This window comes from Silene latifolia, chromosome X (genome assembly GCF_048544455.1).
Source record: "Silene latifolia isolate original U9 population chromosome X, ASM4854445v1, whole genome shotgun sequence".
Taxonomy (NCBI): Eukaryota; Viridiplantae; Streptophyta; class Magnoliopsida; order Caryophyllales; family Caryophyllaceae; genus Silene; species Silene latifolia.
The window spans coordinates 3185326-3200711 of NC_133537.1; the positions used below are offsets into that span (position 1 = coordinate 3185326).

General features: G+C 36.9%; 1 protein-coding gene across 1 annotated transcript; it reads right to left on the reverse strand.

Moving 5' to 3' along the window:
* Positions 1-1643: 1643 nt before the first annotated feature.
* Positions 1644-14918, reverse strand: LOC141622279 (uncharacterized). Its single transcript, XM_074438326.1, has 7 exons — positions 14589-14918; positions 14229-14309; positions 13843-13880; positions 2926-3005; positions 2332-2412; positions 2137-2245; positions 1644-2030 (listed from the first exon to the last, which is right to left on the reverse strand). The coding sequence occupies exons 1-7, from the start codon at positions 14913-14915 to the stop codon at positions 1889-1891; spliced, it is 858 nt and encodes a 285-aa protein (XP_074294427.1). The 5' UTR covers positions 14916-14918; the 3' UTR covers positions 1644-1888.
* Positions 14919-15386: the final 468 nt, after the last annotated feature.

A 15386-nucleotide genomic window follows, 5' to 3' on the forward strand; every position in this document is an offset into this window, starting at 1 on the left:
GTTGGAGAAGAGGTGAAGAGCTTTAGGGAGTGTTTGGTTCACCCAATATAGGTATGAGGTATGGGTTTGGAATGAACCAAACCCATACCGTGTGTTTGTTTGACAAAATTGAAGGTTTCATACCCATACCTCAAACTCATGAGGTATGGGTTTCATACCTGGAGAGAGGGTGGGTATGAGATTGATACCCATGGTATCAAATTACAAATATTAAAAAGTGATAAAAACAATTGTAAAAAAATCATTTTATATATTTATTTGATTAAATTTTCTCTACATGATTTAATAGTATAAAAATTATTATTAAAAATATTGTATTTTGAAGAGTTTTTAGCTTTGATTGATTTCTAACCCCATACTCCCCAAAATTGAACCAAACACAAGGTATGAGGTATCAAGTTCCAACCCGATACCACCCAGGTATGATTCCCGATTCCAAACCCATATCCACGAGTGAACCAAACACCTCCTTAATGGTATGATTAGGTGAATAGATTAACAGAGAGATGAAAAGGAAAAGAGGGGTTAAAGGAGGATTATAAATTTATTGACTTACTTAACAGGTGGCCGGTCACATATTATAATAAAAGTGAAGGAGGGTATTAGTTGGTTATATTGGTAGTTAAAATAGAGTTTAGAGTATTTTGAGCAGGACATCCATAGTTCGGAGTATTCCTATCAATTAATCCTTTAAATTATACATAATTTGTACTTTCAGATTTCAGTTTCGTCTAAATTGAGAGTTGTTTGTAGTTCCGGTTGGTACTCCCGAGTCCTGCAAATTTGATGCGAGATGGTTGGTATTGATTAGCTGAGAGAAGTTTACAGATTTATTTACCTATCTATATATATAGCCAATTGGTCTCCCTTGTGACGGGTTACCATTTGTGGCGGATATTTTGTGAGATAAAATGGTAACAAAATGGGTTAGTGGAGAAAGGGGACCACATGAATAGTGTTGCAGAGAGAGAAAAAGTGGGTACTTTGTGAGGTAAAATGGTATCCGTCACTCAAGAGTGACGGATATGTCATGTCTTCAATGAGAATTTGTGATATATAGCTTGTTAATCCTGTTCCAAATTTGCTTATAAATCCTACTTCCTCCATTCAACTCCATTCTACCATAGTACAATTTGCACAAATGTTAAGAAAATAATAAAGTAATAATAAAAGTACAATGGGAAATGAGATGGATGATTAATTTGTCCATAAAGTGGGTAATTATGTGGGCCAACTAGTGGCATTTTGTGTAAATAATTGTTTGCCATGAGGATAAAAAGGCCATTTTACTTGCTTTTTATGGAAAGTGGTAGAGTGGAGTTGAATGGATGAAAAAGGAAATATGGTAGAGTGGAGTTGAATGGAGGAAGTATTTCAATTCCATCACTATTTTGGTATTTTTTTTTCCAAATTTCATCGCAATATTTTTATTTATGATATTTTTTCTCACAAATATTTTCCATGACAATATTTACTTTTTTTCAAATAAAAAAAAATCCATGGCCCAGATCGAGATCCATATCCATCCCGCCCAATTCCAATTCCATGGATTTCCCAAATGAACTTTTGGAATTGGATTTGAAATTGAATTCAAACATTTTGATTTCTACAATAAAAATCATGAAAATGAAATGAATTCCGAGTTTCCAAACACTACTGTAAATATGAATCAAATTTGTGACACTATTATATCATATACGATATAATAAGTCGAAAATTACACAATGAAATTGGCTTCTTTGGTTGAAGTTACTCGTATATATACTCGTATGAATAATACAGCTAACTGATCATGACGACCTACCTAAATGAAAATGCTGCGTATGAATAACACACACCTAACTGATCAGAATATGTTTATTCAAGCAGCATGACTGCGCAGGCAGTGTCAGAGCCAGTCAACTTGTTCAGTAGACTCTTTGGGCTGTTTCTTTGGTGTCTGATATCGGTTATTCTCGTACTTGGCTTTGACAATGAGACCGTAGAGCAGTTCCCGTTCAGCCGAAGTGTCATATGGAGCGTCCACTATACTGTTGAGGGGAAAAACAGACAGTACTGCTGTTATTTACGAATAAAACTTTGTAATCATCAGGAGTCGCAAAGCAATCATCTGCATGCTCTGCAGCAGTAGAGTACCTGTCAAGCAACTCCTCTAGTATAATTCTCTGAGACGGAGTGACGTAATGGATGCAACTTCGGGGGCACTGACCCACAGCTAACTGGACCTGATAGTCTTCACCATGTCCTGTACATGTCAAACATAAACCATTTTAGTGAGGATTTAGAACTTTTCGAGATACAAAGATGGACATTCTTAGCTGATTCACAAACCTTGAGAAACTGCGCGTGCAGTTCCTGATGAAGAAAAGTTAAAAGCATACGAGGCTTGTTTGACACATGAATACGGACATCCTGCCAAGAATCCAACATGATCAGTAAGTGAACCACAAATGGTTATAAACTATCGATTTTTGAGATAATTAATGCTCCTAATTCTCTGGGATTGGCCTGCATTCCAATTTTTCCCGATTAATGTTGACATATTTCATATTTCGGAATGTAATTTGTTACACATACGCATTTCTTAGTAATTGGATTCAAGTATTCAACTGTTCAGCGGCGAAGAGACGGATTGTCAAACAAGTATCCCTGCTGTTACTCCTCTGGTTATTATTTTTTTTTTTTTTTTGACAGAAAAAAAAAAATCGAAAGCCAAGGAAATTTGAAACAAACCAACAAGTGGTCTGTCTGACAGATCCAGTTTCCTCGATAATTCTGTACTTCTAGTTCGTATTCATATGTACTACTGCGTATAATACTTCTAGCAGTGCGATTCACAAAAAATACTTCCCTCAGTAACTACAGTCTCATCAAACAAGCTGGAGGAAATACACCAAATATGTTAAAACTCAGAAAAATGTGTACCTTTCCCAACACAGTATATTTCATTGACAAAAACATCCAATGCCTCGCATTCTGGTTTGTCGAAAGGATCTAAGAATTCACTGCAAATCAGTGTGTTGGTTATTAGCATATGTGCGTAGTAAAGGGAGAGCAGTAGATATATCGAAACACAGTATTTGAAACTAACTACAGGAATACAATTACACAAACCAGTCCCAAACAAACATGCATAACAAATTGTTTCATGTTGTTGGGTTCCTTATGTTGATGATAACATGCCCATTTGATTTGTGTTATCTTAGTTTACCTTTTCAGGATTAATGATGTAATCAAGCTTGGATTAAGAAGTGTTGAAGTTGTTAATCATCCATTGTAATAAGTCAAGTGTCATCTAATGTACAAGCAAGAAAGTAGAGTATATTAGAGTAATAGAAACAAATCAGACGATCATTGTTTTTTCACACGCAAACAGCTGTTTGGATTATGCCACAACTCGAGAAACTTGAAGTCCCTTTTATCTTTCAAAAGCTTTCACGTGATTATCATTTTTCAAAGATAAAAATCAGATTTTTATTAAGGAGGTAGTAGTCTTTAAAGAGTGGTTTGAATTATTTCAAAATGTTTCCTCTTTATGCAAATTCAATCCTTTGGTCTTTAAGAAAAGAAGAAATGCTTTTTGCCATATTTGTGTTTACTTGTCATCATGTGACTTGTCTCACATCCTTTGTTTTCTGATTTTGCATGAGCATTTAAGGTTATCCTTCAAACCTTCTTTCTCTTTTCTTACCTTTGCAAAAGACCCCTTTTTGGTGCAAGTGTTGGGTGGTTGCAAATGGTCTTCACATGTGAGGTCTTTGACCCTTCAAAACCCTAGCAACCCCTTCACTCACCTCCTCTATATAAACCGTGTGCCTCCTTCATAAATCCCTAAGACTTTTCTGAATTAATTCTTCCAACTTTGCAAATTATTTTTAAAGCTTTAAAATCGTGTTTGTTTGCAAAATCCTTTAAAAGTCTTCAAGTGTCTTTCGCCTCTACGATCGTGGCTATCGTTGCTTTTCTATACTAAACTCTCTTGCTTAAAAGTGTTGATCTTGTAAAAGTTGTCCACCTCTATTCTTTGTTAAGAATGTGTTAGTGGAAACTTGATCCTTTACATTTTAAGTGTGTTAGTAGAGTTTAGGACGGAGTAGTCTTTAACTCTTGACAACCGGAGTAGGTTGTGAGTTGGCAACCGGAGTAGGTTGTGAGTATTGAGTTCTAGGACGGAGTAGTCCTTTAACTCTTGGCAATCGGAGTAGATTGCGAGTTAGCTTGTTATAAGAACGGAGTAGTTCTTGTACTAGCTTTGCAACCGGAGTAGGTTGGCGTCTTTTATTACAAGGGTCTTTTAGTTGTCGGAGTAGATCACTAAAGGAAAGTAATAAAAAGGTAGATTGGACGTAGGCACTTGAGTATTTGCCGAACCAATTCAAAAATCTCGTGTTCATTGCTTTCTCTTTATTTCCGCTGCTTTTACTTTGTTTGTTTTGTTTCGCTTAAACTTAGAAGTAATTCATCATACTTTCGCATTTGTCCGGATCATACTTCACAAACGAGACAAATAGATACAAATCGAACGATTGTTGCTTTCATACTTCAAAGAAACATTTATCGTGATACTTGTTCAATCTTTCAATATTATTCTAAGTATCCTCTAAATCTCTTTTGTTCACTTAACTTACTTTAATCCAATAAAGTTGAAGTTAAAATTTTTAAAAGAGTACCTAATTCACCCCCTCCCCCTCTTAGGTACTTGAATCCATAAACTCAACAATTGGTATCAGAGCCTCGTGCTCTTGATAGAGGCTAATCCCCTTAGAGTTTGATTCGTGGGTAATGGATTCCGAGAAACACTCCAAGATCCCGGTCTTTACCGGTTCGAATTTTGGTTGGTGGAAACTCAAAATGGAACATTACATCAAAAGTATCGATTATCAATGTTGGAACATCATCCAAAATGGACCTCTTGTCATTGAGGAAACCGATATTCTTAACGGTTTCACCAAGACAAAAGAGGAAAGAAATTACAATGAGAACGACTTCAAGCTTGCCGAAAAGAATTCCAAAGCAATGTCGATTCTTCAACGTTGTGTTGGTGAGGGGAAGTTAGTCGAATCTCCGGTGTCCTACGGAAAATCTATTTGGGATTCCCTTGTACTTGCATATGAAGGGACGTCCCAAGTAAGAAAACACCGTATTGACCTTCTCATGCAACAATATGAGATGTTTAGAATGTCAAAGGACGAGTCTTTAAATAGTTTCTCTTCTCGTTTTTCTTGTATTATTAATGAGCTTAATAGTCTAGGAAGGAATTTCGAGTCCGAGGACACCATTCGAAAAATCCTTCGTAGTCTAACTCCTAAATGGCAACCTAAAGTCACCGCCATAGAGGAAGCCAAAGACTTGTCAACCTTATCTCTTCATGAACTAATGGGATCACTAATGGCTCACGAGTTTAACCTCGATAAGCATTCTAGTGAGTCATCAAAGGGAAAGAGTCTCGCCCTCACATCTTCTCCAAGTGATGAAGAAGATGAGGAGGAAGACGAGTTTGCTATGTTCACAAGGAACTTAGCCGGGTTGGTCAATGGTCAAGGAAACAAAGGGTTCACTAATAATTACTCGAAAAAACGCTTTCATAAGAGACGACCTACTTCCACCGTGGGATGCTTTAAATGTGGTGATAAAACTCATCAAATTAAAGAATGTCCCAAGTGGGAAGAAATCAAATCTAAGGAAAAAAGAGAAAAAGTTAAAAAAGACTATAAACATAGAGTCATGAGTGCTATATGGGGAATGTCCGACTCCGAGGAAGATGAGGAACTCATCGAGGAGGAACTTGAGGCTAAAATGTGTCTTGCAAATCATGGTAAAGAAAAAGTCTCAAAAACCTCAAAACTTGAACATTTAAGATGCCTCATGGCTAACCCCGACGATTCCGACTCCGATTCCGACAACGAGGTAAATCATCTAAAGGCCAAGGCTAGAACTTACTCCAAAGAGAAAGTATGTAAGTTTCTTGATCATCTTCTTGATAAATGTCGGTCTCAAAATGATAAGCTTGATATAATGCAAAATGAGATTGAGGAAATTGCTCAAGTGAACTTTAATCAAAAAATGAACTAAAAGCAACAGATCACGTCACCGTCACATCCGAGGCATATAATGAAGTCAAAAGAGTCAACAAGTTAAACAAACATTTGACTAAAGAACTTGAGCGTCTTAGGTTGACCCCACGGATGTCTCGACCTTGAAAATGTCAACACTACCTTGGTGATGCAAGTTTCCTCTCTAACCAAGGAACGTGATGATCTTTTGAAGGACAAAGATGATCTTGAAAATGAGATCTATGACCTTGTAGTTGAAGTTGTAGACTTAAAAGAAACAAAGTGTCTAAGACTCGTTGCTTTCCGACCACGATTTAGACAAGTTTAAAAGAAAGAGTGAATGGTTGGAAAATGAAAACGAGTGTCTTAAGAGTGAGGTTGTTTGTCTCAAGAATGAAATAGAAGATCTTCATGATAGGCTTACCTTCTTTCGAAAGGGTATGCCCGAATGTAGCACTTCTAGCTCTTCTCCTCATCTTAGATCCGATGAAATCGTTGATCTAAACCAAAGACTTGACAAGATGACATCTAAGTATGAAGAGTCTAAAGGAAAAATCATATATCTTGTGTCTAAACTCAATAACCACACCCATGACTTCATTGTTGAGAAAAGATTGTCAATAGAAAGTGATAACAATGATGAACTCAAGAGAGAAAAAGAAAAGAATTTGCATCTCCTCTCACGTGTCCATGACTTGACCAATGAACTTGTTAATGCTAAGAACATCACCGAAAAATGGGAAGGAAGTCAAACCGTGTTAAACTTCCTCACGAATCAAACCGAGAAATGTGATAAAGTTCTTTGGTTTGGGGTTCAAATGGAACAATGACCGATCGTTGCATCCAGAAGCCTAAAAACGATTTTAGAGGAAGGAAGTATGTAGGTCTTCCCGAATATATCATTTGCAATTATTGTGGTGACAATGGTCATGTTTTTAATGGATGTACAAAACGTTTTGATGACATTGACAAGAACACCAAAGCTTTAAATGAAATGAACATTAAGAAAGACACCACAAGTTATGTTGATCACAAAAAGGGACCCAAATTCATTTGGGTTCCTAAACTCAAAAACTAATCTTGTGTAGGGCTTGGTGAGAGGCGGCCGCAATTGGTACTTGGATAGTGGATGCTCTCGTCACATGACGGGTGATAAAAGCCAATTCCTCTCACTTAAAGCGTATGATGGTGGCACGGTAAGGTTTGGTGACAACAAGAAAGGTGAAGTAATTGGTATTGGAAAAGTTGGTAAGTCATCCTTACTTTGTGTCGACAATGTGCGGCTTGTCAAAGGTTTGAAACATAATCTCCTTAGTATCTCTCAACTTTGTGATAAGGGTAATGTTGTTGAATTTCGTGCCAATATGTGTCGAATTTTTGATGCCACTACTAATGAACTAATACTCGAAGGAAGACGTGTCAAAGATGTTTACTTAACTAATTTGAACTCTTTATCCGGTCACACCATGTCTTGCATGAGTGTAATGAACAATGATCCTTGGTTATGGCATAAAAGGTTTGGTCATGTTAGTACTAAAACTCTTAATACCCTTAAAAGACTTGATTTGGTTGAAGGAATTCCTAATATAAAATTTGACATTGATAAAGTATGTGATGAATGTGCTAGAGGTAAACATGTTAAAAGTTCCTTCAAATCCAAAAGAATTTTGAGTACATCTCAACCTTTGCAACTTTTACATATCGACTTGTGTGGACCAATGAGAACTAGAAGTAGAGGTGGTAGTCGTTATGTGTGTGTCATTGTTGATGATTACTCTAGGTTTGTTTGGGCACTCTTCCTAAGCTCTAAGGATGAGACATTTGATGAGTTTCTAATTTGGTTAAAGAAAATTCAAAATAAACTTGGTTTAAAACTTGTTTCAATGAGAACCGATCATGGAACCGAATTCTAAAACTCATCATTTGGTGCTTATTGTGATGACAATGGTGTAGACCATAACTTCTCGGCTCCTAGAACCCCACAACAAAATGGTGTGGTTGAAAGGATGAATAGAACCCTTGAAGGAATGGCTAGAACAATGTTATTAACTAGTAAGTTGCCTAAGAACTTTTGGGCCGAAGCGGTAAATACCGCTTGCTACATTTATAATCGTGTCATGATAAGGAGTATTTTAAATAAAACCCCCTATGAATCATTACGTGGAAGAAAACCCAATATTTCATATTTTAGATGTTTTGGAAGCAAATGTTTTGTTCACAACAATGGTAAAAACAATTTGGGTAAGTTCGATCCACGAAGTGATGAAGGAGTATTTATTGGGTACTCCGATCATAGCAAGGCCTATAAAGTTTACAATAAACGAACCTTGTTAATTGAAGAAAGCATCCATGTCATTTTTGATGAATCTAGTGTGCTTGGACAGGTACAAAACATGGATGATGATGATGAGGATGAGGATGATGAATTTGAGATTGGTCTTGTTCGAAAAGACTTCGTGTTCACGGATGAAGAAGCTCCCAAAGATCGAATTGCAACCGATACAGAGACTGCCGCCATCAAAGGAGAGCAAAGAACTCGGGGGAACACGTAGTACTTCCGACTCCTCTCTCGAAGCAACAGACCAACGATCGTTGCTTCTACCTCCGTAATCAAGAAAACCAAAACAAGTGAGGATGAAGAACCTTCCAGGCCAATGGAAACAATCCATCGGATCGATGCAAATGAGGGGGAACAAGAAACCTTTGTTCCAAAGAAGTGGAAACATCAAAGCTCTCATCCACTCACTAATCTCACAAGTGATCTCAACTCGGGAATTCGAACAAGATCATCCCTCAACAATCTCGCTCATCTCAATGAGTATTGTGCCCACAATGCGTTCCTTTCTCAAATTGAACCTTCAAATGTAACAATCGCCTTGACGGATGCGGATTGGTTGCTTGCCATGCAAGAAGAGCTCAATCAATTCAAAAGGAATGAGGTATGGCACTTAGTCCCTAGACCGCCTAATCGCACCGTCATTGGTACTAGGTGGGTCTTTCGCAACAAGCTTGATGACTCGGGAGAAATCGTAAGAACAAGGCTAGACTAGTGGTGCAAGGTTATAACCAACAAGAGGGTATTGATTACGATGAAACCTATGCACCGGTAGCTAGACTTGAGGCCATACGATTGCTTATAGCTTTTGCGGCTCACAAAGGCATTAAACTCTTCCAAATGGATGTCAAAACCGCTTTCTTAAATGGATATTTGGAAGAAGATGTCTTTGTAGAGCAACCACCGGGATTTGAGAACAATGATTTGCCTAACCATGTTTTCAAATTAGACAAAGCTCTTTATGGTTTAAAACAAGCACCAAGATGTTGGTATGATAGATTATCTAAATTTCTTATTGAAAATGGTTTTAAAAGAGGCTCCGTTGACAAAACATTGTTCTTGAAGCAACAATCAGAAACTGTTGGTTGTACAAGTATATGTTGATGACATTATATTTGGTGCAACAAATGAACTCCTTTACTTATATTTTTCGGAACTAATGAAATCGGAGTTTGAAATGAGCATGATGGGTGAGCTAGGATTCTTCCTTGGGCTCCAAATTAAGCAATCAAATGAAGGAATCATGATCCATCAACAAAAGTATATTAAGGAAATGCTTAAGAAATTTGGGATGACTAATGGTAAGCCTCATGATACACCTATGGTAGCCGGGTCCAAATTGGACAAAGATGAACTCGGTAAGAATGTTAGTGATAAGGTGTATAGAGGTATGATAGGCTCACTTCTTTACTTGACCGCAAGTCGTCCCGACATTCTCTTTAGTGTTTGTTTATGTGCTAGGTTCCAAGCAAATCCGAAAGAATCACATTTCAAAGCCGTTAAACGAATTCTTCGGTATTTGATTGGAACACAAAATCTTTACCTATGGTACCCTTTACATTGTCCTTTTGATCTTATAGGCTTTTCGGATGCGGACTATGCGGGGTGCACGGTGGATAGAAAGAGTACCTCCGGAATTGCAACGTTCTTGGGTCCTTGCTTGACTTCTTGGGCTTCAAAGAAACAAAACACGGTAGCTCTTTCTACGGCCGAAAGTGAGTATGTTAGTGCGGCACATTGTTGTTCTCAACTCCTTTGGGTAAAACAACAACTCTTGGATTTTGGTATTATTTTTGACTCCATTCCTTTAATGTGTAATAATACGAGTGCAATAAATATTTCCAAAAATCCTATTCAACACTCTAAAACCAAGCATATTGATATTCGTCACCATTTTATTCGAGATCATGTGGAAAAAGGACATATTAAACTTATCTTTTGCAAGACCGAAAATCAAATTGCCGACATTTTTACTAAGCCACTTGCAAGAGAACATTTTGAGAAATTTAGACTAGAAATTGGGTTAATTAATAGCTTGTGATTTTTAGTATGAGTTTTACACAATCTCTTAATTGATTAAATTAAATTTGGATATATGTTATTAAGTGTTCTAAGTGCATTGACATCATGTTTGGACCAAAAATTGACACCGTATTTGTGAGTCGGTAATCACTCAACCTCATATCTAAATTTACGTTTATTATATGCTACCTTGCGTTTTTATTTCGAGTGATTAAATTTGTCTAGTTGGGCCAACCACCTCACTTACCACATTTAATGGGCCATTAACTATCTCAACCCAAAACCTATGCCTACCCGTCCAAATCCACTAACCCACCATCTCTTCATCTCCCAAATCCTACCATCTCACCTACCCACTAACCTACTTTAACCCACCATGGTAAAAACATCTTTCAACACAACAATACCCATCAAACCCACAAGAATGACCTCACCACCCATCTCATCTGACCCACCAACAACAACAACTCCAATTGATTACGGTGAAAAGTAGAGGTCGGAAGAAAAGTACTGTTGTCCCAAGCTCTTCCTCCGAAACGTTACGGTGAATGTCGATGAAATTGAAGAAACTCCAATTGATTTGAATGAGGATCCGACTAAGTCTCTCGAGTTAGATCCGATTCCTAAGAAAGAAAGCTAACAAAAGAAAGGAGAAAGCTACTTCATCGTCGCAAAGGTCTATGTGAAACAAAGAACCAAACAACTACATGTTCTACATATGCTTCAAGAGATGATTGGGAAGTTGGTTCGAAAAATGGAGATAGATGAAATTGAACATTGAAGTTGGTTGGAAAGTTTTAAAAAAAAAAAAAAAAAAAAAAAAAAAAAAAAAAAAACGGAAGGCAATATGCGAAATGTCAAAGTGATTGTACTTATTGGAAACAAGATAGATGCAATTGAGGGTCTTGAGAAAAGAAGTAAATAGAAAATTTGGAAGAAATAGAAAGGAAGTCACAAAGTATGTCCTATGTCATGCTATGCTCAAAGGTCAAGATCAAATTTGTCAAGAATTTTCATGAAATGAGAGCAACATATAAGAAGTTGATGTTCCCCCATCACATGTCGTGTACTAAGGAAAATATGAGAAGTTTATGCTCTTTCATCATATGTTGAGAAGTTGAATCGATGCATACCTTGGTGGTTTCAATATAACAAAATCCAATGCAACAGTTGAGATGACTGTGACTCGGCCCTTCATTGTCAAACCTCAACCTTTTCCAATCCTCTTCATTATCCTCAAAAATGATGACCAAACTTCCGCACCCTAAATTTGCCCATAATCAAACTTGTCTTTTGCCTTACACCTTTTGTTCCACCTTGTTGTGCCCTCCTAAGACTATTTTCTTTACTTGTTATCTTAATGCTTGGTGGTGTAGTTTAAACTTTCTTTAGCTATGTTGAACTTTGATTAACTTATGCTTAATCTTTGTTTATGTTGACCTTGTTACCTTGTTACAATTACATGTGTCTTTTTGTGTTTTCTTATGAAATATCTGCACTCTAATGCTTGTGACATCCCTATCCATTTGATGATGTCAAGAGGGGGAAAAGGTAAACTCATGCTTTGAATCTCTTTGCTTATTGATTAAACTAATGGCTTGTCTAACCTTCTTAGCTTGACTCTTGTTTGGGGCAATGTAAAATTGTCTTGATAGTTTGATTCTAGCTTTTGCCCTTGGTAAGGTAATATTGTCCCTTCTCTATCATTTGATCTTGCTTGTTAAAAATCTTGAATCAAGGTGTTTACATTGCTTATACATTCGTTTGGGGCTTGTCATCATCAAAGGGGGAATTTGTTGGGTTCCTTATGTTGATGATAACATGCCCATTTGATTTGTGTTATCTTAGTTTACCTTTTCAGGATTAATGATGTAATCAAGCTTGGATTAAGAAGTGTTGAAGTTGTTAATCATCCATTGTAATAAGTCAAGTGTCATCTAATGTACAAGCAAGAAAGTAGAGTATATTAGAGTAATAGAAATACGATCCAGGGCATTTATTCGTTGCTTTCACACGCAAAACAATTTGTTTGGATTATGCCACAACTCGAGAAACTTGAAGTCCCTTTTATCTTTCAAAAGCTTTCACGTGATTATCATTTTTCAAAGATAAAAATCAGATTTTTATTAAGGAGGTAGTAGTCTTTAAAGAGTGGTTTGAATTATTTCAAAATGTTTCCTCTTTATGCAAATTCAATCCTTTGGTCTTTAAGAAAAGAAGAAATGCTTTTTGCCATATTTGTGTTTACTTGTCATCATGTGACTTGTCTCACATCCTTTGTTTTCTGATTTTGCATGAGCATTTAAGGTTATCCTTCAAACCTTCTTTCTCTTTTCTTACCTTTGCAAAAGACCCCTTTTTGGTGCAAGTGTTGGGTGGTTGCAAATGGTCTTCACATGTGAGGTCTTTGACCCTTCAAAACCCTAGCAACCCCTTCACTCACCTCCTCTAGATAAACCGTGTGCCTCCTTCATAAATCCCTAAGACTTTTCTCAAATTAATTCTTCCAACTTTGCAAATTATTTTTAAAGCTTTAAAATCGTGTTTGTTTGCAAAATCCTTTAAAAGTCTTCAAGTGTCTTTCGGTTTCTACAAATCGTGCTATCTTGTTGCTTTTCTATACTAAACTCTCTTGCTTAAAAGTGTTGATCTTGTAAAAGTTGTCCACCTCTATTCTTTGTTAAGAATGTGTTAGTGGAAACTTGATCCTTTACATTTTAAGTGTGTTAGTAGAGTTTAGGACGGAGTAGTCTTTAACTCTTGACAACCGGAGTAGGTTGTGAGTTGGCAACCGGAGTAGGTTGTGAGTATTGAGTTCTAGGACGGAGTAGTCCTTTAACTCTTGGCAATCGGAGTAGATTGCGAGTTAGCTTGTCATAAGAACGGAGTAGTTCTTGTACTAGCTTTGCAACCGGAGTAGGTTGGCGTCTTTTATTACAAGGGTCTTTTAGTTGTCGGAGTAGATCACTAAAGGAAAGTAATAAAAAGGTAGATTGGACGTAGGCACTTGAGTATTTGCCGAACCAATTCAAAAATCTCGTGTTCATTGCTTTCTCTTTATTTCCGCTGCTTTTACTTTGTTTGTTTTGTTTCGCTTAAACTTAGAAGTAATTAAATCATCATATCGCGCATTTGGTCTGCAGTCATCATACTTCACAAACCGAGACAAATAGATACGATCGAACGATTGTTGCTTTCATACTTCAGCAAACATTTATCGTGATACTTGTTCAATCTTTCAATATTATTCTAAGTATCCTCTAAATCTCTTTTGTTCACTTAACTTACTTTAATCCAATAAAGTTGAAGTTAAAATTTTTAAAAGAGTACCTAATTCACCCCCTCCCCCTCTTAGGTACTTGAATCCATAAACTCAACACATGTTCAATTACCGCGGATTTCATTGATACATACAACTTACAAAGGACGTACCTTTCGATTATCTCTGACCTGCTATACTGTGAAAGCATCTGCATAACCATCAAGCATAGGTTATACTCATTTGGCATAAACTGTCATTCCTCATTTCACTCGAAGCAAAAATGCAATTGAATCTAAATTGACGAAAACTGATCATTGTACATAAGCAGTTTACTCAATTATAGAGATTACTGTACAAATTACAACAGATTGAGCTCAGAGAGTAGTACTCCCTCCGTCTCGGTCAATTGTTGTCCTTTGGTTTTGGCACAAAGACCGAGGAAAGAGGAGGGAGCCAATTATTCATCAATTTCATTCTTAAAATAGAAATAACAACAAATGACTGAGACACCCAAAAATGGAAAAAGGACAACAAATGACCGGGACAGTGGGAGTACCTCATAAGCCTGAATTACGCGGCGAATCATCAAATCAGACTCTTGCCCATTTTTCCTCACATCAGGATGAAACTCCTTAACCTGCTCCACAGTTCATTTACCCAATTACCCTCATCAGAATCTTATTACACAAAAATGAAACAATCCTCACAGTAATCAACAATCCACTGTAACAGAATAAAAGTAAACAAATAATTGGGACGGGGAGAGTAATAGGTAACTCATAAAACCCAAATTGCATTTTACAAAAAAAGTTAATTTGGATGATAGGCAATTAAATATACGAGTACAAAAACTCATATAAGACCGTTATATACATACAACAGTCTCACGCAAGACTAACTGAATAAAAGAAAGTACTTTGGCTCGAAAAGCGGCTTTCAGCTGCGCAGCAGAACAGTCGGGATTGACACCGAGGATGGCATAAGCGGCGGCCGAGGAGGAGACAGAATCATTGGCAATACAGTTGAGTGTAAACGAAGATGAGGGAATAGAGAATGGTTTGAGTTGATGACGTGGCAAAGTAGGACAGTAATTAGTTAAGGGTTGGTAGTTATGACAGTTAATATGGTTACTTATCATTTTGCTAGTATGTGGGATATGAAGGATGATCATTCTAGTGGTTGCTAGCATGCCATTTCTGATCCATTTGTGTTCTTTCTTTGTCTGCTCCCTTTTTTTGAACATGATAAGCGGGTTATTCGGATCGAGTTAAATCAAATCTCTATTATTAAACCATAGTTTTGATGTTGGTTCGATTTAGTGGAGAAATTAGACCTTTATCTGTTTGATGAAGTGATAATTAAACATTGCTTTCGTGAAGCCAACAAGGTTGCTGACTTTATGGCTTCTGTTGGACATTCTTGTCCAACTCTTTCGAGGTGGTTTGAAAGCCGGTGGCTTCAACTTACCTCTCTCATTCGAAAGGATGAGATAGGTTGGTCCTACCCTAGAGGATCAACATAATTTTCTTACCTTAAAAAAAAATAAAAAAAATAGAAAAAAATAAAAAAATTAATCGAGTTTATGCTACTCGAGGTTAGTATAGATTTGGTTCAAGAAAGAAATAGATCAATTGAGAAAAAGGAATGATATGTGAAAAACAGTGGTAGAGCTAGGGTGTGACACCCTCATTTATTGCGGAAAAGTAAACACATA

Coding starts and splice junctions, on each gene's coding strand:
- LOC141622279 (XM_074438326.1), bottom strand. CDS start 14,915: ATGTTCAAAAAAAGGGAGCAGACAAAGAAAGAACACAAATGGATCAGA. Junction 2,246..2,331: donor TGCACGCGCAGTTTCTCAAG/GTTTGTGAATCA, acceptor TGACATGTACAG/GACATGGTGAAGACTATCAG. Junction 2,031..2,136: donor CTAGAGGAGTTGCTTGACAG/GTACTCTACTGC, acceptor TCCCCTCAACAG/TATAGTGGACGCTCCATATG.